Genomic DNA, 25,455 nt, shown 5'->3' with positions numbered 1-25,455 from the left:
TGAGTCTTCTCATTATACTTTACCTTGAGTAGGTAACCAGAGTTATGTGATAGAGTATTGGTATGCTATGTATGTTACGTGTTGTACTGCATTATTTCTATGTGATTTATGTGGTGCATATTTATCAGAGCTAGAACCTGAGGGTTCACAGAGTTTGGGTGCACGGACCCACAGAGTTATAGCCTCGAGTGGCTAATATGTGTTATATGTGGTATTTTGGGGAACTCACTAAGCCTTGTGCTTACAGTGTTTGATGTTATTGTTTCAGGTACTAGTGACGATCGCGAGAAGGCGCCAGCTTGATCCGTACACACACACGCTCGGAGTTTGATATTATGATCTTGGGATTTTGTACTGTCTTGTTTGGATAATTAAATGGTTGTTTTTATGAATATCGATGGAATTATGTTTTATAAAAATTGAAAATTTTGTTTTGAAATTTACGGTGTTACACAAAACCTCTGGAAAAAAACAAACAATCTTTTTAAGTTTTATGAACAATAACAGACCTGATTTGGCAAGAGGGGGACAACGGAAAAAAGACAAACTTACCCATGAACAAACTTTCTGCCAGGCTTTGAAAGTTCTGAACAAATTGACCCAAGCACTTTAATGTTTGATAGAGGAATAGAATGTGAAAAGTGAGTGTACATTCACATAAATGGAAAGTTTGACTTATAAGTTAAAAATTATAAAATAAAGTTGAGTGGTCAGGAAAAATTAGCATTAATTTTTTTTTATCATTTTTTAGCTTAGTAAGCTTATTTATAGTTTAATGAATAGATTGAAAATGAATTTGTTACTTTCTTTCATATTGATCAAAAACTACCTCAATAGATCTGAAATTAAATTACTTTGCAATAGAGGAATTTGACTAATGCCTTCTTTCATATTCATTAGCTAGGCAGGTAAAAAGCTGAAAAAGAGTAAGTTTTTAGTGAGGGCTCATGAATTCACGGTCATGTGTACATCAGGTGATGTTATAAGGCATGATTTAGGTGAGATAGCTCTTTCAAGCATTTTGTCAAATAGTTGGAGTGCATAGCTCCTCTCCTTCCTTTTGTGATCTACTTATTGGAATTATCACCACTTTGAGAGCATACAACTCCATAGTTGGTTCTTGATTTTAAGAAGTTATTCTTATAACCTAGTTGTATATATTAATAATTGGATACCTGTTACATGTGCTTGACAGATAGCTTCCCAAACAGCAGCTAGTTCTATGCCAATAGCTACAAGCTGAAATGTGAAATAAACTTGTTTTCAAAGATGAGAAGTAGATGCAGAAAAAAAATCAGAGGCATAAAGGAGAAATCGATAATACTAAATGAAATCGCACATGAAGGGAAAACTCATAAGCCTTTTTCTTGATTGAGAAGATGAAGTCGAGATATGAATGAGAAATTGCGTGCCCCCTTATTTGGTTACCGACTGAAGAAATAGGGCAGGGTACAAGCGTCCTTTTCATACCTTAGTGCAATCAGACCTTGGGCTTGTAAACCTGAGGAGTCTTAGTAGATGCGGTAGGGTAGGGAAGAGGTGGAACGGTGAGCCTGAGGAGTTGATATCTTGTGTACCAATGGTGATATATTACTTGTCATTCTTCTATGTCGAGTATGAGAGAGAATGATTGATAGGTGTGTAGTTGCCGATGTTGTAGCCTGAGGAGTCGTAGTTGCTGAACGACGTTGCAAACGAGAGTGAAGCGAATAGGGCGTAAGTCTCCGATAAAAAAAATCCCTAGCTTACGTTGTGTAGGCTTGAAGAGTCGGTGTGGTTTGGAGGTAGTGGAGGTGGGTGACGGGCGGAGATGAAGGAGAGGAGATGTTACAGAACAGATTGATACGAATATAGGAGAAGAAAGCGGGGTTTAAAATTTTTTGGGATTTCATTTTCCCTCTAAGAAGAGAAACGCAGGTTCTTAAAAAAAATATATAAAATGACATTCACAGAGGATGCAAGTGCCCTCCATGTTTTTGATTTTTTTTTACATGAGACACTAATTTAAGGGCACGCAATAATGCGTGACCTAGATCCTTAAATTTTTTGAATAGATGACACTTTTTCAATGTCTCTCTCTTTTGAGTAACATAAATTAATAAGTGTCATGGTTTGCGTGTCGTAAAAGGGTCTTTTTCTTGTAGTGTTTAAATAGTCTATATGATCATTCGATGAAATGTAGTTGATTATTTGGATCACACATGGATAAGTTTGCAAAAAAGTATTCATAACCTCCTATATGGAGTTGTGTGACTTAATGTAACATCCCAAAAATCAAGGTAAAATTATTTAAAACCATAAGTGGTTACAAAACATAGTTTCCAAAAGTCATAAACATGAATCAGAGTATCTCAAAACGATAATCTCATAAAATTCAGGATGATGTGCACAATCAAGCATTCGCCTTGCCATTTTCCTCTGAAATACCTGAAACCACAAGTTCAAAATGTAAGTCAAAGCTTAGTGAGCCCCCCCCCCCCCCCTTCGGAAGTACCAGACACAACTAAAAAGATAACAACATGCATATATGATCCAACATGAGTGGACCACCTCGCAGGGCCTCAGCCAATTTGGACCACTCTTCGAGCCTTCGATCTGACTGAACTGCTTCGTAGGGCCTATATTCTATCTATACCACCCCATACATCTTGGTCTCCAGCACACAAAGCAGAATAGCCTCAACCCAAAAAACCATAACATGTCGACATATACAATAACACTCAATAACCAACAAGTACAAGTAATCATACAGATCTACCAGTCTAACACATAACCAATAAAAAACATGTAATTATACATATCTACTAGTCTATCATATAACCCACATAACATCATCAAATATATTAGGATACATAATCAAGTGGGTTGACATTGGTGCCTTTGACCCATAAGTACAGTGAAGAAAACTCACCTCAATGTCAGAAAGATAGCAGAACTGAATGATGCTCCAACTACTGGCTTTACGGGTCGCCTATACAACATCCAGGGACCAAGCCTCAATCTACTACTCAATATATCCCAAATGACCTAAAGTCAAACTTGGTCAAAGTCAAAGGTTAATGGTCAAAGTCAAAAATCAAAAGTTACTCCAATAGGGTGCCATGTCGTGGCTGCTAAATGACAAAGCAGATGGGTCCTTACCAAGTCGCCACGGTGTGGCAACCTAAGGTCATGTCGTGGGGACTGGTATGGACAACTTAATCATTATGTCATTTTTCCCACAACTTTAAGAGCTCCAAAACTTATATATGGTCCTCCTTATGGTCTTGATGGATAAATTTTACAACTTTATCCATTAAGACTCCTCAACAAGTGTAACATCCCGACTCCCAGGTATAATATTGAATTAATTTTTATTCATATTGTCATATCAACTCGACAAGTTGGATGCCCCAACTCGTCGAGTAGAGGATTTAATGGCCGCATGATTTTTAGAGTCTACTCGACGAGTTGGAGGACCCCAACTCGACGAGTAGGATCTGAGTGTGAAAACACTAATTTTTAGGGTTTGTGTCCTATTTAAGGAACCTTAAGCCTTCATTTTTGCCTCATTTTTCACCTTAACACCATGAGAGAAACCCTAAACGAGTTGGTATCATTTATGAAAGAAAGAGGCGCTAAAAGTGTGAGATTTGGTGCATTCTTGGAAGGAGATAGAAGAGCATAAGGCCTTGAACGAGAAGAAGCCTCTGGATCCAGTGTTCTTTCAGTGCAAGATACTTATTGGAGGTAAAAGGCTATAATTTTGATCATTGTTTGGTTAGATCTCATCTTTAAGAGTTAGTGGCCATTTCCAACCTCCTTTTTATCCTTTGAGTCATTTGAGAATGATATAGAGTTGAAACTCCAGATCTAGACAGTGTAAGATCCCTTAAGCATAAAGATCCAAGCTTTACCAAGCTATTGGCCAAGCTCCAAACACTAAACCTTCTGTAGAGCTTTGTTTTGGCATTTTGAGCCCTAGATGTCATGCGTAGACATAAAGCTTGCAGTTTTACATGGTATACAGCCTTGGGAGGCTACATCTAGAGTTTGGGGTCTCATTTCTGCTTAGAATCGTCTGAATGAGAATTGGTCTAGAGGGACTCGACGAGTGCATGAGCCAACTCGACGAGTCGGCTAGGGTTTTCCCTGATAGTCTGGACGCGCTACAACTCGGCGAGTTGATGAGACAACTCGACGAGTTGAGTTGGTTTTTCCAGATACTTCAGAGAAAACGAAGGAACTCGACGAGTCGCATAGATGCACTCGACTAGTTGGGTTAACATGGACTATTGACTTGGGTGTTGACTTCCGTTTACTTTTAGGGTTTGGTCAAGACATGAGTGAGGAGACCATGGAGGGGTAAAATAGTCTTTCACCCTTTCCGAGAGTAAGGAAAGAGGTTAGCCTAACTTTGTAAGAGTTGTGATTATAAATTGTTAATCAGAGATGATTATATTATGTAGACAGAGTCTACACTATTTGTGGGGTACTAGATCTACTTGCTTACTTACGAGGTGAGTCTTCTCACTATACTTATCTGAGCAGTAATATTGTGTGAACGGAGGGTCTTATTTGAGTTCTTGACCTGAAGGTCCTATGTGCTTATATTGATTTATGTTATATTATGCATTTTGTCTTTGTGATATATGCTATATTTTTGTGCCTTACTGAGTTAGGACCAGAGGGTCCAAACCGAGTTGTGAGACCGGAGGGTCTTCACTAAGATACATAACTGGAGGGTCCAACCCAAGCTGTGAGACCAGAGGGTCTTCCCTGAGACACATGACCAGAGGGTCTAAACTGAGCCATGAGACCGGAGGGTCCTCATCAGGACGCATGACCGGAGGGTCCATGCCGAGCTATAGCCATGAGAGGCTTATTATTTATGTATGTGTTATTTTGGGGAACTCACTAAGCTTTGTGCTTACCGTGTTGTGTGATATGTGTTTTAGGTACCTTTCAGGATCTTGATTGTACACACATGTTCGAGATTATGTTTGAGGATTCCGGGATATTATCAGTTATTTTGTTGATTTGTGTTTTGACAATTGACACATTGTGGTTTTTGAGAAAATGTGATATTGAGTTTTATGTGGATTAAAAATAAAAATTTTGTTTCAAAATTTAGAGTGTTACAACAAGTCAAGATCCAAACCCCTAATTCCTTAAGATTAACCAAAAGCATAAAGACACCTATTAAGCATCAAATCTCTAGAGTTGCACATCTAAAGTTTCCAGAATTATTCCATACTCTAAATGAGCTCTAAAAATCATAGCTTTATGGACATGCATGTCCCTTCCATTTTAGGTAATAAAACATGACAATAAAGGCTTAAATTTGAGCATGGGACCAAAAATTACATAGATCCTCACATCTGGAACATATAGCACTAGAATGATCACATAGATCCCTAAAGTTGCTAACTCTATGAGATTTAACCATCCAAATTCTCACACCAAGAAGATTTAGGGAAAAAGGGCGAGATCTAAAGGTAAATAACATAAAGGTTGGATCTTGGGGACTTATAATGGTCCAGAAACATGCTCAAGGTTGGTGAGACGATTTTCTTGTTGGAACCAAGCTCAAAGATGCCTTCTTCTTCAAAATACCACCAAGACACACAAGAACTCAAAGATTAGCAATGGAGGCTAGGGTTTCCTTTTGGAGGCTGCGGGAGAGTGACTGAGGCTAAGGGTGGTCAACCCTAGCCCTCCCATTCCTTAAATAATGGCCACGTCATGGCGATATATGCCACATCGTGGCGCCAACTTAAGGGCTACGAAAACTCTTGCTTTGGCCATGTCGTGGCCACCATAAATTTAACTTCAATTTATTAAATTTACTTAAAAAGGAACACCCAAAACTTGGAATTACACTTAAGAACTTTGGAATGGTTTTAATGGACTTAATAAGTTAAGTGAGGAGGTTTATACGATTCAAAATTTAATATATGCATGTTAAAAGTTGACAAAAGTTGGGACAAATTGATTTATGAGACAAATAAGATGTATAGAATGGATAGGAGAAAGAGTTGGAACTCTACCAACATGATACAACAAGTTCCACCATAATGTCACGATAGGGCTATAGTAAACCCTCCATTAATACGATAATGTCATCTGCCATTACAATGAAACTTTTTCCAAAAATCATCGTTTTTCAGTCGAATGTTTTGAACCTTCTCGAAACCTATTAAAGATATACTTTCATCATATTAAAGCATAGAAGTTAGGAACCTTTTTAAGGGTTTTTGGTCATTTAGTAACATTTAGTTGTTAACTATAGGTGGTGTTTGAAGAGCTTTCACTTGAAGATGGTGTCGTTTCATTGCTAAGGTCTTGAGGCGAGTTTACCATGAGTACACGTCCCTACATTATTTTATTTCCATGGTTTTCTTCATATGATATTATATGTAAACTTACTTGAAATGTGGATTATGTGTGCTTTCATGAAATCATATTTTATGAAATGCTTTTTTTAACATAAAGCTAAATGCTATATTTTGAAAAAAAAAAAAAAAATTAAACACCCTACTTGTCGCATCCATGCATTCATGCTAGGATGGTGGTGACCAAGAGATTCAGGTAGCCAACTCACACGAGGAATTTCACATAATCCGGTATGAGGTATTCCTAAGCAATTGGGTTTTAGATATTCTCCACAACGGGTACACATGTGGGCTAGCTACCCCTTGTGTGGCTTAGGGTGGCTTATGAGTGCCTAATATGAAGAATACTACTTAGGGTCTGTTATAATACGACACTACCCAAGAGTCGTATGCCATTTACCTTGTGAGTTGGATGTTGAGATTGACAAAACTGTTGTGAATAGAAACATGCATTACATACCATTTTAATGAATTGTTCACTGCTTACCCAGGTAAGCCAGAGTTTGATCAAGTCCAAAGTCTAATCCAACTCTGGTGTCATGAAGGACCGCGAGACGCCTTTCTTTGCCCGACATACTCTCCTGTCAATGAAGACGTGAGTAAGGGGGCTTTGCTAGCTTGCTAGCTAGCGAGTTAGTATGCCTGTTGGCTTAAAGCTCTTAGCATGTTTCGAATGCTAGATCGGGTTGGTAATGGAAAGTGAAAGTTCTTTCGTTTAGTACGAGATCGCTTCACACCTCGCGCTGCTTACACCTCTCGCCTATCGAAGTTCTGTTCAAAAACCTCGTTCGAGAACTTGTATAGAGAAGGATTTCCTGTGGTGCAACAGTTCTTCCATACCAACTTAGCTGCTTTTTGTTATGTTGAGCTAGTTTAGATATTTTGCAAACTAATGTTTAGCCTATGAGAACGTTTGATACTTCGGTCATATAGTACCCTATTCTGTTCTGGGTTATTAAAAGTCCAACATGTTTGAAGTGTTTAAATAATTTTTTAGAGGTTTGATTCGAATAAGATAAATTATTATGTTCTTACTCTTAATAAATTAACATCGGATATGCTCACTAGACAATTTAATGCCTACTTGAATTTGATGTGTACTCACATTAAAGGTTTTAGTGACTTTACAAGAAGTAGAGGATACATTTTAGAAGACTGATTATATATATCACTTGATCATTGTTATGATAAATATTACCACCCTTTTACAACTTTTTGAGATGTTTTGTTGACTTTGACACCGTTAACTTTCCACAACTTAAAAAAATAACTAAACTTAGTTTCTGAGATGTTTCTTAAGTGTATTTTTACAAACTACCCTAACGAGGGATGTAATCAAGAGTTTCGGGATTTTTGCAAACCTCCATATTCATGCATCAAAATTTATACCTTATGGCCCAGTGTCATCATATTTCTATCCCACTAGCATATGCTCAAATTATTTAATTTAGAATAGAAACATCAATATTGTCTCTATTAGTATATAATGATTAAATAAAAAAAATAAAATAATGAAACGAACAGAAGAAATTTTGTAAGCATGACAAAAGAATGTCGACATGTTACAATTTCAAACGGCACACAACACACGTTATAAGGGCTTTTTCAATGCATGTTAACACATTACCCACATGAACTTGCATCCGATCTATACCAAAATATGTAGATGCACTTTGGGTACAACTTTGATGTAAGATTTTTGATACAATAACTACATTTTTTTCAAAATTTATTATCGATTGTACCACTTTTTTCTTTGAAATGTTTTTTTTACTGTTGAAAGTTTCCATTTTACATTAGAAATATATTTTATCGTACAAAAGTACAAAAGTACACTTTGATACACTACGTTTTGTCACAAGGATCATAGCTCTTTAAATTTATGTATTGTAGTTGATATTTTTTGCATTTGTTTCAAGGAATCATCATAGGAGAGGCAAATCATGAAACACCAACACGAACTCAATGTGTAATGATGTGGGAATTCATGCCTATTCTTGTCAATGTTGCTATCATGCGATTTATCAACCACCACCACTATCTCTATAACGATCACCACCGCCTCCAATGCTACTATCTCCAATAGTACTATCATTGGAAAATTAGACAGTCATGGAGACGGTGCTAATTGTTATGAAGATAGTGGCAGTGACAAGTGTGACTGCAGTAGCTGAAAAGAACGAAACAATCAATGAGTGATATTAGACTTCGCAACACGCGCTTCGACATACCAACTATGCTAGTTTATGTAAGTTGTTACTCAATTAAAATTCCAACTTCAATTGTTGAAATTGTAATTTTAAAAAAAAAAAAAAAAATCGATCTTAGCTCTTTAGTTCAATTGAAAAATCATATAGTTCAATGTATATTTAATTATTTATGTATTTATCTCAAATTATCATAAAAAGATAATGCTAGAAATGAAGGTGATCCATAGATTTTGGAATAGAAACACAGGTATATCCAATTAGATAGCACCACACCACCACCTCCATCGCCATCCACCATATGCTATAGATAACACCTTATCCCCCTTTGTTATCACTCGTTCCATTCCCAACTATATTTTAATGAACATTTATAATATTATATACAAACTATGATACGTATTGATCGTTACATCATGACAAATTAACTAAAACGTTGTTGAATTTTTACGTATTATGCTTATAATCGTACTAGAATTTTGATTTGTCATAATATGACTGCATCGATTGTCGTGGACCCCATGATATAAAACTGATTGTTTATTATTATTATTATTATTATTATTATTATTATTATTATTATTATTATTATTTTGTGTATAATCCTAATTAGCTTCTTTAAACAAGTTAAACGAATTTAATTAAACCTTATTGGGTTTTCATTTAGAAATCGCGGGACACAATAGCATAGATAATATTTTCAAAATAATTTAGAGACATTAAATCTAATGCTTTTAAATTATTTTAAGAATGTACATGTTTGCAAATCCAATATGATTTTATTGATATCAAAGATATTGCATTTGAAGAAACAAGTAACATGTTTCAATAAAACTGAATTATGAAAAATGAAAAATTACTATAATTATCTTTAATATATTATTTTATGGAAGCTTAATTCACATACAATAATTTTTTGTCAGATAAAACAAAGACATTTTTTTGCATATTGTACTATTGAGCACGAATTAACTTTCTTATTTTATGGGTTAATCATAAAAATACCGAAAATGGATGTCATGTTAGAAAATAACCATATTTTAAATATTTATCACAAAAATACCATTCATTTTGCAAACTGTCTTTGCTTCACAAAATTTTGCTTTATAAACATCCACCACAAAAATCTCTTTTTTTACAAGAAAAAAAGGCGACTTTTGTTTGTGAGATGATATCATTTTTTTAAAAGTATAATGTCATTTCAGACTTTTCTCAATGTCCACTTAGTGAAATGGATTATTTTGTTAAATAAGTATTAGAAATTTATCATTTAATGACATATGTCCTTTTTTTTAATCATTCTAATGATTACCCTTATTTTATACAAAACTAAAAAAATATGCATGGAGGGGTGACACGTGGAGTTTTGTGGTACGTCCAAACCTGATCCCTCATATTATCCATGCAAAAACCGGAGAGATGGAATTAGTATAAAACCCCAATGAAAACTCCGACGACTGATCACATCAACCTCTTCCACCGTTGTGGTGATCAATGTCTGCAACAGCCGCCGCATTTACACCCAATTTCAACACTCCATCTCTCAAGAAACCCTCCGCCACCGTTCCCACTTGTATTGCAAGGCTGAGCAACACCTCATCATCCTCCACACCTCCTCCTTCTACTCCAAGCCTCATCCGTAATCAGCCCGTTTTTGCTGCCCCAACTCCGATCATCACCCCCACTTGGGTATATATATTTTATAGAGACTACTTAACTACTTTAAAGTTTATGATTTTTTTTTTCTTTTAACATTTTTCTGTTTCGCTACATTTATGGGAGTTAGCTTTAGCCAATCAATTTTAATTTTAATGAGACACGAAAAAGCACACAAGAGACGTATAGCATTAAAAAGAGCCATAAAGACAATGTCGAAACTGATGAAATCTCGTTAATAAATAAATGACGATTTTTTTTTTTTTGTGAATTTTGAAAGATGATATTTATATAGAGAATGGAATTCTGAAATGTGATATATTGCAGAGAGGAGACATGGGAAACGAATCGTATGAGGAGGCCATTGCTGCACTTAAAAAACTTCTAAGGTAAAGATATATTAATAGATTTTACTTTATGTGCGTAATGGGTCTTTTTTATTTTGATATAGATTTACATAATAAACCAATAAATATTGAGTGTTTTAAAGTTGGTATATAATCTAAATTATAAATTGTTTTGAAAGTCGTTTTACGTACACCCTTGTCAAAACCACATGTTCTTCTTATAAGTCTAAAAGGCTAAATAATTCCCAATTTCACTTAATTAAAGGTAACAGTTTTCCAACGTCCCACAACTTTTTTATTATTTGATTAAATAAATTATGAATATTATAAATAATTTAATGATGGTTTTGCAGTGAGAAGGGAGAGTTGGCACCTGTGGCTGCAGCAAAAATTGATGCAATCACAGCTGAGCTTCAAACACCAAACTCCAAACCAGCATTTGACCCTGTTGAGAGGATCAAAACTGGATTTGCGAAATTCAAGACTGAAAAATATATGTAAGATTTTTATGATAAATATATATTTTTTTATAAAGATTTGTTGTTTACTAAATGCTCGTGTGGTGGAGTTATATGCAGAACTAATCCAGCTTTGTATGATGAACTTTCAAAAGGCCAGAGCCCAAAGGTAGTGTACTTTTAAAAAAAATTCTTAGAGTAAAACTATGTTTGGCATGCTATCTTATTTTTTGAGCTTTTTAAGGTTGTCATGTTTGGCAAACCAAAACGCAGCTTGTAGCCTTTAATTAAAAAAAAAAATCTCAATCTTCTACATGCCCTTTTTTATCATTTTACATATTCAACTAGCTTATCGGTTAGTTTTACCAAACATCAATTTTTATTTACTAACAGTTAGCTTTTCAGCTAATCTACCAAACATAGCTAATTTTGCAATCTATATCTAAGAGTAGCTAATTTTTGCAATTGGCCCCAAAAGTTTTCTTTTGCAATTTTGGTCCTTATTTAAGACTCTTGTAACGTCTTTGGTCCCTGTTCCAAGTAAAATGACTACTTTTGGTCCTTAAGTATATAGTTGATTTTTGCAATTTTGGTCCCAAAAGTAGTCATTTGGGGACGGACCAAAAACGTTACACAACCTCAAATAAGGACTCAAACTGCAAGAGAAAACATTTTGGGACCAAAACTGAAAAAGCAAGCTATACTCAGGTACCAAAAATGTAATTTACTCTTTTTCTTATGAAGACATTGTACTTTAGAAAATCTACTTTCACTCTTTTTTTTTTCCTATTAGGACATTATTATATGTTTTAAAATCCCATCCAATCATTTTCTAATTTTTTAAAAGTAGAATGCTATAACATGAAGAAATGAAAGTAGGATGCTATTAACATTTAACATGTGCCAATGATATATATGTGTGCAGTTTATGGTGTTTGCATGCTCAGACTCCCGGGTTTGCCCATCACACGTGTTGGATTTCCAGCCTGGCGAGGCATTTGTTGTCCGTAATGTAGCCAACATGGTTCCTCCATTTGACAAGGTTCGATCACAGTTTTAATTGTTTATCATCATCATAAATCATAATAATAATAATCATTATCTAAAGAATTACAACTTAATTATTGGTTTTCTTGATTACTTGCAAAAATAGGTTAAATATGCTGGAGTAGGAGCTGCTGTTGAGTATGCAGTTCTGCATCTCAAGGTAATTTCGACCCATGTACTTGAAAATGGGTCGGGTCGGATCGGGTCGGACTGTAGTTATTAATAATGGGTCAAATGGTAACACTAACAGATTTATCACCTCCTAACTTGCTTATTCAAAAAGATTAGATCATTATTTTACTACGAGTTTTTGTAATCTTATCAATATATTAACTAGATAAGAAAGGGTTGACAGGTGAGCCAAACATATTTTGACTATTCCTAATAATGACAAACATAGTCCTAACCTTTTTCACAAATATTATTTTTAAACATCATTTATCCAAACAAAAAGTTAATGGGAAAAAAAAACACTACCTAATTCGTGCATGAGACATTTTTAAAAGTTATTGATTTGAATGATATGATCATGCAGGTGGAGCAAATAGTTGTAATTGGACATAGCCGTTGTGGTGGGATCAAGGGTCTAATGACCTTCCCAGACGAAGGACCTCACGTTACGTAAGTTTTATTCACCTTTCTATATGCAAAAAAAAGTTATGACCTGATGAAAATGACTGTTTTACCCTTGTTTTATCTTCAATTCCTTCACGTTGATATGGCAGTGATTTCATCGAGGACTGGGTCAAAGTTGCTCTCCCTGCAAAGTCAAAGGTGAAAGCAGAGCATACCAGTTCAACTCTTGATGATCAATGTGTAACCTGTGAAAAGGTAAATAATAGTAATTAATCTTCAATGAGGTTAATAGTCAGATTTTTTTTTTTTTTTTTTTAAGAACTAATAATCTATGTGTTGACTTTGCAGGAGGCAGTCAATTTGTCTCTTGCAAACCTGTTGACTTACCCATTTGTAAGAGATGGACTAGTGAAGAAAACACTGGCACTTAAGGGTGGACACTATGACTTTGTTAATGGGACATTTGAGCTGTGGGGACTTGATTTTGGACTTTCTCCTACTACTTCTGCTTGATTGATATTCACACTTGTATTTTATATAATTCCATCTTTACCCTTCACTCTTTTGTTCCACTTGAATTTCACCTACCATCTCTACTTGTAATAATTCTGGTCTTTCAAGTTTGAACCTCTTCTGATATAATAAATCAAGTCTTTGATATGTATGCATATGCTTAATCTATCATTTCTTATATTAATTATATTTCGGAATGATTTTTCTATGCATAATAGGACACTGCTAATTTAGGCGAGATTAACCAAAATTTAGAAATTATGCCTAACTAACTAAAATCTCCTACCTAAAGATAGCATGTGGAAATATCTCATTTCATGCTATTTACATTACAAATTAAATAAAGGGTTAAATATCATAAAAAAACAACCTTATATTTTGGGTTTTTCCGGATTAAACCTCAACTTTAACTTTTTCTTAAAATAGACCTTGCATTTTTTCATTTTTTCCGATTTGACCCTTTTAGTAGGTTTACTAGTAATCTTCTGGTTTTACACATTTTTTTCCAGAAAAATCCTCAAAAAAAAAAAAATTTCCGAAAACCCTCTCAGATTTTTACTTTTTCTCCAAAAAAATCCATCAATTTGTTTCTCGAAAATTGTCAAATATGAGGGGGTTTTTTAGAAAAAAAAAAAAAAAAAAAAAAAAAAAAAAAAAAAAAATCTAAGGGAGATTTTGGGAAAAAAAATGATGGGTTTTTTCGGAATTTTTTTTTGTCTAAAATCGGATGATTACAAATAAACCTACTAAAAGGGCGAAATCGGGAAAAAAAAATGCAAGGTCTTTTTTAGAAAAATAATATAAAATTGAGGTTTAATCTGGAAAACCTCCAAAAATATAAGATATTTTTATTGATATTAACCCTTAAATAAGAGAAATTATTAAAACCACTGAATTTGGGGAGAATCAAAATTTGAGCCTTGTACAATGGAATTTGGGCTTGGATATCTCGGGTTCTGAAACTGCTTGTTTAAAAGTTGCAAATATTTGAATTTTGCATGTTTTTCCACATGTTTGTGCTACACCTCATATATTCTAGTAAGGGCAGTTATGGAAATTCAATAAAATGATTATGGGTCTTTGATAGTAGAAGCGTAATTTAGGCAATTTAGGTTTTATTTCTGTTAGAGCAGTAATTAGCTAGTAGTGGCCTAGTGGAAGAGGAGAATTCTGAATATCATCTTTTTGGTGAAATCATGTCTTGTGCCTTGGGAGAGGCTAGGCTCTCGAATCTCTAGCAAAATCTTCAGGGTTTTGTATTGTTCATTTTGGGTGTTATCAATTTAGTGAAGCTTTTGGGTATCGTTTCTTGTATTGATTCTATTTTGAAAAGTCAGTCTATAAATGTGACTATAGTTGGAGTTTGTTGCAATAACGTTACACAAAACATCAAAGGAAATCAAAATATAAAACGCCAAACTCATATAGGTCAAACAATTTTGTTGATGAATTTCCTCAATGGAAGGTAGAAGTCCATTTTCTATGAATAAATTGGAACCATGTAACCTCATTCATAGTTCTTCTAAATAAATGAAGAAAGATATAGAAATACTTGGTAGCTACATATTCATGAACATGACAAGAGTAAAGTAAGTATAATGACATTCTGAAAGGATTACAAGTATATATAGTTTGAAGTTAATACATGATTGTGGTGGTAGACTATTTACATGACCCACTATTAGGAAACAATACGTCAAATAATACAGTGCGAGATATTTCTCATAATAAATAGTAAATACAAATTCACAACCTGACCTCACATTTTGAGGAATCATGATTCATCAGCTTTTGGCTCAAGTATCACAGGGATCTTCTCTACATGGTCACCACGAAGCACCTCAACAGACACCTGATCATTACAAAACAACTTGAATATCAAAAGAAGATGAATTTTCAGAAATAATAACTTCAATAGTTAACAAAGAACTTACTGTTTCGCCAACTTTACATTGGTCAAGAATTCTGTATAAATCACTTCCATTAGAGACTTTTTTTCCATTTACAGATGTGATAATGTCACCCAATATGAGCCTTCCATACGTGTCACGTTTCGTTGACAGAAGACCCTGTAGGTCCAGGTTAATTGGTGTATGTAAAATAAATAAATGATAGAAAATTACAATGCTGACATGGCAGTCCGTTGAACTGTATTAAAGTTTAAAGGGTTGCGCGGGTTAAAAAGGTAAAGTCATATAGAAAGTGTGATGATGACGTGGCAATCGATTAAACATGATAGAGATAAAAGGTAAAGTTGTATAGAAAGTGGAATTACTGCTTTTCCAGCTGGACCATTTGGAGGGGCATCTAAGACAAGTACTCCACTGACTCCAAGTTGTTCCACAGACTGATCAGGTGCAAACTTAATTCCTAAAATAGGTCTTGTAACTTTCCCAAATTGCACCAACTGGTCAACAATTCCACCAACCTAAACATATGATTCAATAAAAAGAAAATTATTTAGGAGGCCCCACAACCCTAGATAAGAATTTAGGAGAAAACGAGGTTAGAGTAATGTAACTTACAGTGTCAACTGGAATGGAAAATCCAACACCAGATGATGCACCAGATGGAGAGTATATGGCTGTATTAATCCCAATAAGGTTTCCTGAGCTATCTAGAAGTGGGCCCCCACTATTACCAGGGTTAATAGCAGCATCTGTCTGGATAACATCTTGGATCGGACGCCCAGTTGCAGCTGAGCTTATTTCTCTCCTTAACCCACTACAAATAAGGAAACCAATACATTAACAAATGTTTTACTTTTACATGTATTTTACTATGCATAATTCATACCTAATGACACCGGTTGTTAGTGTGTGATCAAGCCCAAACTGCAAAAAAAAAATATATATATATATATATATATATATATATATATATATATATATATATATATATATATATATATATATATATATATATGAACTTTAACATTAGTCATCAGAGCCCTGTGATGCTAGAAATTTAATTGAAAATGACAAATAAGGATTAACAAGGAGAGCTACTGCATGAAATATTGATTTGAAGCAGCAACTTAGCAGAACATATATGTATGAAGTATATAATAATATACTATGCTTGTATTTTTACGTGTGTAAACTATGCACACTCACAGGGTTTCCTATAGCAAACACTTTTTGTCCAACAAGCAAGTCAGCAGACACACCAACTGGTATTGGTCTCAATTTATCTTTTGGTGCATCGATACGCAGTACTGCAACATCCTTATCTTGGTCAAAGCCAACTACTTTTGCATCATATGTGGTCTGATCAGCAAGAGTTACCCTGTTTATACATAAATCAACTCATTACCAGCAAAGAGAAGAACAATAAGATACCATATGCACTTCTAACATATCCAAATGATGAAGGCTGATAATGCAACTACAGCTGCCAAACTGAATTATGCATTGTACAAGGTGTACAAGGAATACAAATACTAAGATCATCGAAGATATTGGAAACATATACCTACTCTATTAGGTTAAACTTAAACCATGTGGTTTTTAGAAGGTTGAGAGATCCTCTCAGACATGATAGATCAGCAAACTATATCTCCTATTACTACCACCGGTTGCATTTGGTGCTTCCATGATTTTGAGTGTCTTTATAGTTTATAACATGGATTATTTCAGTATTCTTAGTGTGACCTTTTTTATCGCAAGTCTTAAATGAAAAAGCAATATTCACTCTGCATATTCCATGACATGAGAGAAGAGGCAAACTTGACCAACCTGAGATCAGACGCACCTCGAATAACATGATAATTTGTGACGATGTGACCTTTTTTATCCCAAACAAAGCCTGATCCAGACCCCTGAGGCACCTCCAATACATCCAAAGTAAATGCATCCTGCCTAGACAACATAACTTCACTCAGAAAACGAATGAATTAACAAAGTTCCAGTATCTCCATTGAGCTCATGAGATCAAAAATGCCTGACGTTAGCATCATATCCTTTATCAGCCATTTCTATATGTTTATCCGATGATCCGTGATAGAAAGCATCAGATGAGAATCGAAATCAACTAGATCATCAGAATTTTGCCTTTAGTTGGACCACATAATTCCGTTCCAGATTCAACAAACACAATGACAGCCACAAAAACAGATGTTTACTTAAATTGTAGTAATAGAAGTACCTGGCAGCTAAATTAGTGATGTAGACAACGGAAGGAGTATTATCCTGGAAAAGACGAACGGTAGCTAGCTCATCGGTTTGCAACTTCCGAGAGGGAGTAACAACAAAGGCAGCGGCCGAATCAACATCGGTAACAAAAATAGAGACGGAAAGTGCTGCAGAAGTGATTAATACGACTAATGAATCTAGGAATTTGTTGAAGGTAGAACAATTGGTGGACTCCGGCGCCGGCGAGTGGTTACTGTGAGCAGTTTGGCGAAGAGAGGCAACGATGCAAGTGCTACGGAGACTGCGATGCGAGAAGTCTCTAGAAAGAGGAAGCGTGGAGTTTGGGAGACGATTAGGAGAAGGAAGTCGACGAGGAAGAGTCGGAGAAGAGAAGTATGTGGAGAGGAATGAATATGCAGCCATTCCTGTTCTGCGATTCCTGCTGCGTAAGCATAGAGTGATGACTTGTTTTTATGCACATTGGGCAATTTCAATCAATATTAGTTTAATTTGGATCTTTTCTTATTGTTTCAGATTAATTCAACTGCTACTCATTTAACAGCTAAAAATAAAAATAAAAATAAAAATAAAAATAAAAATAAAAACAAAATATAATAACATTAATGAAAAGTTATCATCTAACCCCTCCTTGATCAAAGAAAGAAATCTTTGATATATTTATTTAATGGTTTCAATCTTTTAATGCTTATAAAGAAGATATGGTTCCGTAATTGTTAGGAGGTTTTTAATTTACTCTTTGGTTATATAAAAGCTATATATTTTAGCTACAACTTACGGTTTGCCAAACATACCCGGAATAGCAACTCAATTGAGATACAAATTGGATGGCTTTCTTTCTGTATCACACACAAATGACTTTAAAAATAAAACAAATTATCTTGTGGTTAAGCAAATTCTCCATGGATGAGCATCTTAGCATCTACATTGTTTGTTTGGCAAGGCAATTGTTGGCGGGTGTGTGCGTGGGGAATTGAATAGTATGGATGGTGTATTGGTGTTTCAAACACGATATAATTATTATATTTTGTCAAAAATATAATGATTGTAATATATCATTTTTTTTTTTTATATGTAATAGTGTGTATGTCGTGTCAAACATATAATAGTAATTGTGTAGTGTGCATAAAATGTACTCAATAATGCATAATAACATCAAATACATGTCCTAGATGTAATAATGTAAAATTAAGTATATGTCTAACATAGGTAATTGACGAACAATAGTTGTCATAGATAATAAAACTTACCCCATTGATAACCAAATGTTTGGTCGATTGCCACATTTTGATTAAAATAAATTATAAATTGACTTAAAACCCACGAGGGGTTTGCTCCACCAAACAGACATTGCCCTTTTCTTTTTATTTTCTTTTATTTATTTGTTTATAATTCTTTTTTAGTTAAACATTATTTTGTAATTATTTTCATTTTACTTCTATTTAAAAAAAATAAACAAAATATACTAAAACACGTAAAATAGTTTTATCTATGAACAAAGACCAATATTTATATATTTTAAGATTTTTTTTACGAATATTTTATATTGTCTATAGAATCTTAAAAATAAAAGAAAATGGTTATAAATTGAATAAAAGTTTGTATAATATAATAAAAATTAATCATAAATAAGTAAAAAAAATGTTTAGTTTAGATTGGGTTGCTAATGGATGTAAAAGTTGAAAAGTTTTGTATATGTGGAAAATAGAAGTTACTTTTTTAATAAATAGTTGAATTGGTTTTGATTATGAATAAGGATAAGTGTAAAGATCGTTGATCCTATGAAATAAAATAAAACGAAAAATTTATGAAATGATTTTACTCTTAATTTTGTCTGTTGAAGTTTTTAACTTCTTAATAGTAGCAGATCACCTACCATAAAAATAACATGACAAGCAGACGAATACCATACGATTCAAAGATCACGACCAAATACTCTCTTATTTATCATTTTTTAATTTAATACTCTATAATTCATATTTTAAAAATTATTGTATTTTGAGAATTGTGTGTGTGTGGGCTTGATAGTATGAATGGCTACATGGTTTGTTTGACAAGACTAAGATTATTTATAAAACTTCTTTAGTTACAGGAGGGAGACACTTCAACTCGATTGAACAAATTGACTCCTATCAAGTGGAATGTGTTGGTATGAACAAAATATCCACTAAAGATACTTTGGGCAAACAAGATATTGAAGTAGATTAGGATTTATGCACGTCTTACAATAATTGTATCAATAAATCTTATTTTCTTGTCCACTTAGCTATTCATATTTGGGGTCTAATTAGATATCCTCCGGAGTACGTTAATTCTCAACTTAGGGGAATATTAATACCATGCTTCGGTTTCTTTTTCTCCAAAAATCATTTCAGATTTGGTGGCCGTGCTTATAATACATAAAAAAAAAAAATAAAAAAAAAATTAAATCGACTTAAAAGAGATTTAACATGCCCAACTAACCAATTAAGAATGAAACAAGAAAAATGTTAAACAAAAAGATAACAATAGCAAACAAAACACTTTGATGAGCTACTTGAGAAAAAGTCGAATTATTTAAAGAAAAAAGAAAAAGTGAAGGAAATAAGTATAGAGTATAGAGGGTTGAAGAAAAAAGAAGATCAAAACATTCTACCATAGGGTCTGAGTTCCCTGGGGAGGCTATCAAAGTTGCCTGAACTGACATCGGATTGCAACATGGGTCTCATCCCGGATTTCCACTGGATTCCATCCGCTAAATGTTCTTTATTGGGTGTCAGCATTACATAATTCGGATCCGCTCTTTGGTAACTTGCTTCTCTTACATTATCCACACGAAGACCAACTCCAAAACATGTCTTTCCTATTGCACGATCTCGCGTAGCTGCCATGTCATCATATTACTTTTTTATTTACTTTTTTACTTACCTAACTTTTTGGATAATATTAAAACATACTCCAAATGAGAACTCGATCACAGCCCTTGGATCAAATTCATCGGTGGGCCCCTATAAATCACGGTCGTCTGACGAATTTGATCCAAGGATTTTTTTAACGTCACAAGATTAAAATTTTGAATATTATTACATATTTCTTATATGATCCTCCTTTAGTAATTATTACGACAATAAAATATTAACTTTTTAAATAACTAATTATAAACTATAAATATAAATCATAAATTCTTACATCTTTGATTAATTAATCTTCAAATATGTGAAATATTCGATCTTTGATTGGGGTGTTTGGGATCAAAAATATAAAACATCAATTGGAAGTTTTTCTTAATAACGGAAATCATGTTATTTAAAACTCAATCGTTCTTCAAAAGTCTATATATAATTTATAGCTAGTAAAGTTACCTGTGACATTGAAACTGAATGCAGGTTTCCACCATGACTTAAAAGCTAAAGACAGAGATGAACAAAGAGGGCCCACTTTTCCCTGGAAGATATATTGGTGAATTGATAGTATAAATTAAACAATAATTAGTATATGAAATTAAATAAAAGGTACCTTGAGCAAAATGTTTTTATTGGCTTGCCAAGATGCAGCAATATTAAAGGTGGAATTGTTTGATGACTTTTGATCATCCACCCTGTGTTTGTTAACAAATATAAGGACTTCTTTAAGTCACAAAGAGTATTATTGTTTATGTGGATAGATTTCACATCTAAATTTACCTTGTTTGCAACTCGAATCCAAAGTCTATGTAATTAGTGATTCCGATTACTTCATTCTCTTCAAGTGGATTCTTCACCTACATAATTGAACATTAATTCAAATTTCAGACTTCTTGATTTTATATATTACTTCCTTGATTCCGAAATTGGAACATAGTAAAATCAATGTTCTTCAACTGACAAATCTCTCTATCAAACTGGGGTTTTTCAGGTTATTGGCCTATAGTAGGTTGTATATTTCTGACATCTGCCCTTATAACTAATATACTTTGCAAATGGTGTAGCACTATTAAATTAAATTAAGTTGTTGATGAAATGACTCAAAAAATCAAACTGCTTTTAACTAAATGGGACACTTTTACAAATTACAAACACTAGGTATGTAGGAATGCTTATGTACCAAATTATTCTATGTAATTCCTGCTCTATTAATGTAAAACAGAAGATTCACGTGTGTGTGTGTGTGTGTGTATATATATATATATATATATATATATATAGAGAGAGAGAGAGAAGAGCATACCCTTCGTTGGACCACCACATGCTGATAGAAAGAGGCTATGAACTGCAATTAAAGTGTTTATAAATAAACATAACTGCTTAAGTTTCCATGTACTCAACTTAACAATGTTTTCAGTATTTTCTGTATAACATTGAATAAAAAGTTAAAAAAGAAATGTTAAATAAACTCGTAAAATTGTAAAAATGTGTATATATTTCTGGTCACAGATCAGAAATATTATAAGAGAGGCATTCAAGTAGAACACTAAAAATAAATTTTGACGTATGAAGAAACGGAAATAAAATTGAATCTGAAAAATGAAAATAGAAATAGTATAAAGTTAAAAAAAAAATGAAAATGAAAATGCAAGAATCATAAACACAGAAAAACCTGGGAATTTTGAGCATATTCAAGACCAAAATTGAATGAAGGACTCAATGGGCTGCCTGATCCAAGTCCATATCCTATTGCACAATTCCAATTCTTCAAATTTTTATACTTTGCACCATCCTTCTTTTCAACTATTCAAACACAATAACCATGACAAACAACATCTCAATTTATAATTTTGCATAAAAAGAATACAATAAAAAATATATATATTTATGGTTAAGACTTAAGAAAGAATCTTACATTGAGGATCATATTGCACCCCAGCAGTTAATCTCCCTATCTTGCTCACCAGCCATGCAGATTTCGGGACATCATCTCCCACTACATTCAAGAAATAGTTTTTTTTTTTTTTTTTTTTTTTAACTCAAAAATAAATAAAAAATTTATTTTTTATTTTTTGTTAATGCATGTAACATACATGAATATGGCAAAAGTGTGGCTCCAAATGATAACCTTGATGAGCCATATCTCAAACCCATTGTTCCATAGTCTTCTGGAGATACTCTGTATGCAAATTGAGCTTTATGAGTGAATAGAAATCATAATGGAATTAAAATAATAAAAACAAGATGAATAAACCTCTGTTTTTTAAGCACTGGAAAAATGCCAAATGCTCCAAAACCATATTTCGGGTAGTATGCACATGCTCTCATGAGTAAAATCCTGAAAGATACAGCAGACATGTAAGAACATAAGAGGAGGATAGGATAGTAAATTAGCAATAAAAATAAAACTCACTCTAGATACTTACGGATCAGAACTTGATACATATAGATCTGTGAATGTGTGAGGATCATCAACATCACTATAAGAATACAAAGAATTTCCTTTAGAAAGAAAGCCAAAAGAAGAAAATGTAAATTAGAAAAAAAAAAAAAAAAAAAAAAAAAAAAAAAAAAAAAGTGAGGATAAATAACTCTTTACAATACCTTTGCCAACGAAATAGTGCATTACCAACAATTGGATCATCAGGCTTGTTATCAAGAGGACCTGAAACCTGAATGAGGGTTAAGGAACTTTTCATTCACATTTGGCATAAAAGTTGACTCAAACTCCAAATGAAAGATAAAAGACGATATATAAATAAATAAATGGATTAGAAGAATGTTTGGAAAGATTGTAAGTAATTAACAGTTTTGATGGATACAGTTGCTACTAAATCAACATGACGATCATCAACTGGCTTCAACATAAATATAGTACTAAAATGATTTGCTGCATCAAAGTAATCTTCAAAGAGGCTTTTTAAGGCGAGCTTTCCAAATAGCAGATTATATGATGGCTCCAACATCCTGCATCACTTCAAAATGAATGGATTATAATCAAAACCAAATATCTCCTAGTAGAAAAACAAGCTTCTTGGCTAGATTGTGATCCATGAAAGAGGTGCAATATCAAACAATCAACAAATTTTTAGCAACCAAATACAAAGATCAATACTTCCATCTTCCAAAGATGAACTTCTTGATAGTTGATGCAGAATATATTTAAATCAATAGGCCAATTCATAGATGAAACAGTGGGAATGAGAAAAGCATGCCACTTCAAAAGGCCATAACATTTCATCACATGGAGCTATGGGTACAAGAAAGCCTTTGGCCCTCCATTGGCTCAAAAATCAAAATCCATCCTTAGGTGCCCTAATTTCAAATTTCCCTAATGTGGATAACATGAAACACTGGTGTTCCTCCAATCACATATTATTTTAAAGCACGAATTTCAATATTTTATACATGATTAGGATATTTAGACTTCGATGTTTGGCAGAAGATTCCAAAAAATTGTAGTGTGCTTGATTAAGAACCATATAAGGTATTGATAAAATATATCATTTTTCCTCAGAAAATGTGATTTTCTAGGGTTTGTTACGAAGTATCTGACGTGCCAACCTCCCACGCCGGTTCCAGATTCTTTAAACAACGAGTATAAGTTACATAACATAATGCAGTATTCAAATCACTAACCCTGATTACAACGAAATCATGCTTTAAATTTTCGAAATTTTCAACACACCAAAAAATCATGAATCTATACTGTAATTGAACCAATTGAAGGGAGAAAACATAGAGAAGACCTGGTACGAGCAGCGAGCGGAGGGAAATCGAAGAGCGGCGGAACCAACACCATAGGCGGTGGAGGCCCTTTGGTCAGCGACAATAAACCACCCATTTTTTAGTTTCTCACAAATTAATTTCGCTTTCTCTCTTCAGAAATTAGTATAGGGTTTCTGATAAACATTTCTTTCTGAACAGGTTGATCGATCAGACAAAGTAAGGAGTTCGTTGGGAAGCCATGAACTTCTGAACCCTCCCCGCGCATTTCTGATTTAACTGAACGACTCTTTCTGTCAGTGACGTGGCACGTTTTGGATGAGAGCCTTGGGCCTCGTTGGCAAAATAAATTGGGCTCAAACTGGGAAAGATAGTTTTTTTTTTTTTTTTTTGAAAGATAGAAAATTAGAAATTAGTTGGGTGTTTTGGATTCAAGCCCAAATTTATTATGTAATGTGTTTTTTTTAGAAATATAGAAAATTAGAAATTAGTTGGGTGTTTTGGATTCAAGCCCAAATTTATTATGTAATGTGTTTTTTTTAGAAATATAGAAAATTAGAAATTAGTTGGGTGTTTTGGATTCAAGCCCAAATTTATTATGTAATGTGTAAAAGGTCCTTTAGTTTCTTGCTTGTGTGATTTATAAAATATTCAAGTTGTTCAGAAAAAATCCATCCTAGTTCTAATGCCATGATTTATAACACTGTCTTTTTATGTTTTTTTATTTTTTAGAATAATGTTCAAGCAAAAGGGGTTGTTGTTCATGCTAGCACCTTCCTTTGGGGGAGATGAACATCCATCCATCTATATATAACATCCCAAGTTCTTGTTGTCACTTTCATGTAGAACTAAGATGAATTAGTATATAGTGGAAATATAATAAAGTACAAGTAAAGGTGGATTGTGAGGGTACCATCTAACAATTAGAAGCATTTGATTCAGTTCTAAACATAACCCCTGTTGACTCAATCCGATCTTGAGTCGATCAGATTTGATTTGGTCCTAGACCATCAAATAACCCATTATTTCGATTCTTAAGTTCCTAGTATTCTAGTTCATTTTCCTTTCAATACCACGATCTTATGAACTTGTGTTACCAAAATCCCTCCAATAAGGGAATGTTTGATAAAACCGAACCATTTAATGTTGAATGATTCAAATCTCTTGATGGTTAGGAGAAGATAGTGTTCCTTAACCATTCATAGGTCATTCAAAAGATTTTGATCCGTTCAGAAGTTGTATCAAACATCTTGAATGTTGGGCTATTCAAATATGACCATTTGAATAGTTCCATTTAAATATAATCAAACAACCTCCAACTACTCAAAATTCTCAATTAGAACATCATAATGTACCCCCCCCCCCCCACCCACCCACACACACAGAGTCTAAGCCAACATTTAAACAAAAGTCTATCATGGCTACTTAAACATCATATATTGCATTATCCTCATCAACAATGAAGTCACTATCCTCATTATCGTCACTTTTCATCACTACCGTCACTATTTTCATCTA

The 25,455-nt window shown here is 33.7% G+C and overlaps 3 protein-coding genes and 1 long non-coding RNA gene across 4 annotated transcripts; 2 read left to right on the top strand and 2 right to left on the bottom strand.

The window, feature by feature from the left end:
- The first annotated feature begins 8,006 nt into the window (after positions 1 to 8,006).
- Positions 8,007 to 8,723, top strand: LOC145040153 (uncharacterized). The gene is made up of 2 exons (XR_013679867.1): positions 8,007 to 8,064; positions 8,294 to 8,723. It is a non-coding gene; the product is annotated as an uncharacterized LOC145040153 (long non-coding RNA).
- A 1,307-nt stretch (positions 8,724 to 10,030) lies between these two features.
- On the top strand, positions 10,031 to 13,329 carry LOC145044166 (carbonic anhydrase-like). The gene is made up of 9 exons (XM_078993002.1): positions 10,031 to 10,270; positions 10,565 to 10,626; positions 10,938 to 11,081; positions 11,163 to 11,211; positions 11,968 to 12,084; positions 12,196 to 12,249; positions 12,625 to 12,710; positions 12,815 to 12,920; positions 13,014 to 13,329. The coding sequence occupies exons 1-9, from the start codon at positions 10,076 to 10,078 to the stop codon at positions 13,176 to 13,178; spliced, it is 978 nt and encodes a 325-aa protein (XP_078849128.1). The 5' UTR covers positions 10,031 to 10,075; the 3' UTR covers positions 13,179 to 13,329.
- A 1,434-nt stretch (positions 13,330 to 14,763) lies between these two features.
- On the bottom strand, positions 14,764 to 17,781 carry LOC145044165 (protease Do-like 1, chloroplastic). The gene is made up of 8 exons (XM_078993001.1): positions 17,325 to 17,781; positions 16,916 to 17,038; positions 16,295 to 16,466; positions 15,975 to 16,012; positions 15,704 to 15,902; positions 15,454 to 15,606; positions 15,113 to 15,247; positions 14,764 to 15,030 (listed from the first exon to the last, which is right to left on the bottom strand). The coding sequence occupies exons 1-8, from the start codon at positions 17,732 to 17,734 to the stop codon at positions 14,953 to 14,955; spliced, it is 1,308 nt and encodes a 435-aa protein (XP_078849127.1). The 5' UTR covers positions 17,735 to 17,781; the 3' UTR covers positions 14,764 to 14,952.
- A 1,961-nt stretch (positions 17,782 to 19,742) lies between these two features.
- On the bottom strand, positions 19,743 to 24,211 carry LOC145044164 (beta-galactosidase). The gene is made up of 13 exons (XM_078993000.1): positions 23,961 to 24,211; positions 23,034 to 23,178; positions 22,816 to 22,883; positions 22,638 to 22,691; positions 22,466 to 22,549; positions 22,305 to 22,390; positions 22,127 to 22,207; positions 21,884 to 22,014; positions 21,515 to 21,556; positions 20,992 to 21,068; positions 20,825 to 20,906; positions 20,671 to 20,752; positions 19,743 to 20,192 (listed from the first exon to the last, which is right to left on the bottom strand). The coding sequence occupies exons 1-13, from the start codon at positions 24,053 to 24,055 to the stop codon at positions 19,951 to 19,953; spliced, it is 1,269 nt and encodes a 422-aa protein (XP_078849126.1). The 5' UTR covers positions 24,056 to 24,211; the 3' UTR covers positions 19,743 to 19,950.
- Between the last annotated feature and the right edge of the window lie 1,244 nt (positions 24,212 to 25,455).

Source organism: Lactuca saligna, chromosome 4 (genome assembly GCF_052625555.1).
Source record: "Lactuca saligna cultivar CGN05327 chromosome 4, ASM5262555v1, whole genome shotgun sequence".
Classification (NCBI taxonomy): domain Eukaryota; kingdom Viridiplantae; phylum Streptophyta; class Magnoliopsida; order Asterales; family Asteraceae; genus Lactuca; species Lactuca saligna.
This window is presented reverse-complemented; position numbering and strand designations above follow the sequence as displayed.

Bases quoted from the DNA above. Each gene is read 5' to 3' on its own strand.
- LOC145044166 (XM_078993002.1), top strand. From the start codon at position 10,076: ATGTCTGCAACAGCCGCCGCATTTACACCCAATTTCAACACTCCATCT. The intron at 10,627-10,937 runs GTAAAGATATAT...ATGGTTTTGCAG, and splicing joins GCACTTAAAAAACTTCTAAG to TGAGAAGGGAGAGTTGGCAC. The intron at 12,250-12,624 runs GTAATTTCGACC...ATGATCATGCAG, and splicing joins ATGCAGTTCTGCATCTCAAG to GTGGAGCAAATAGTTGTAAT.
- LOC145044165 (XM_078993001.1), bottom strand. From the start codon at position 17,734: ATGGCTGCATATTCATTCCTCTCCACATACTTCTCTTCTCCGACTCTT. The intron at 15,903-15,974 runs GTATGAATTATG...CCTTATTTGTAG, and splicing joins CTAACAACCGGTGTCATTAG to TGGGTTAAGGAGAGAAATAA. The intron at 15,607-15,703 runs GTAAGTTACATT...TCATATGTTTAG, and splicing joins TTTCCATTCCAGTTGACACT to GTTGGTGGAATTGTTGACCA.
- LOC145044164 (XM_078993000.1), bottom strand. From the start codon at position 24,055: ATGGGTGGTTTATTGTCGCTGACCAAAGGGCCTCCACCGCCTATGGTG. The intron at 22,208-22,304 runs GTATGTTACATG...TCTTGAATGTAG, and splicing joins CACACTTTTGCCATATTCAT to TGGGAGATGATGTCCCGAAA. The intron at 20,907-20,991 runs GTAAATTTAGAT...TAACAAACACAG, and splicing joins GGATTCGAGTTGCAAACAAG to GGTGGATGATCAAAAGTCAT.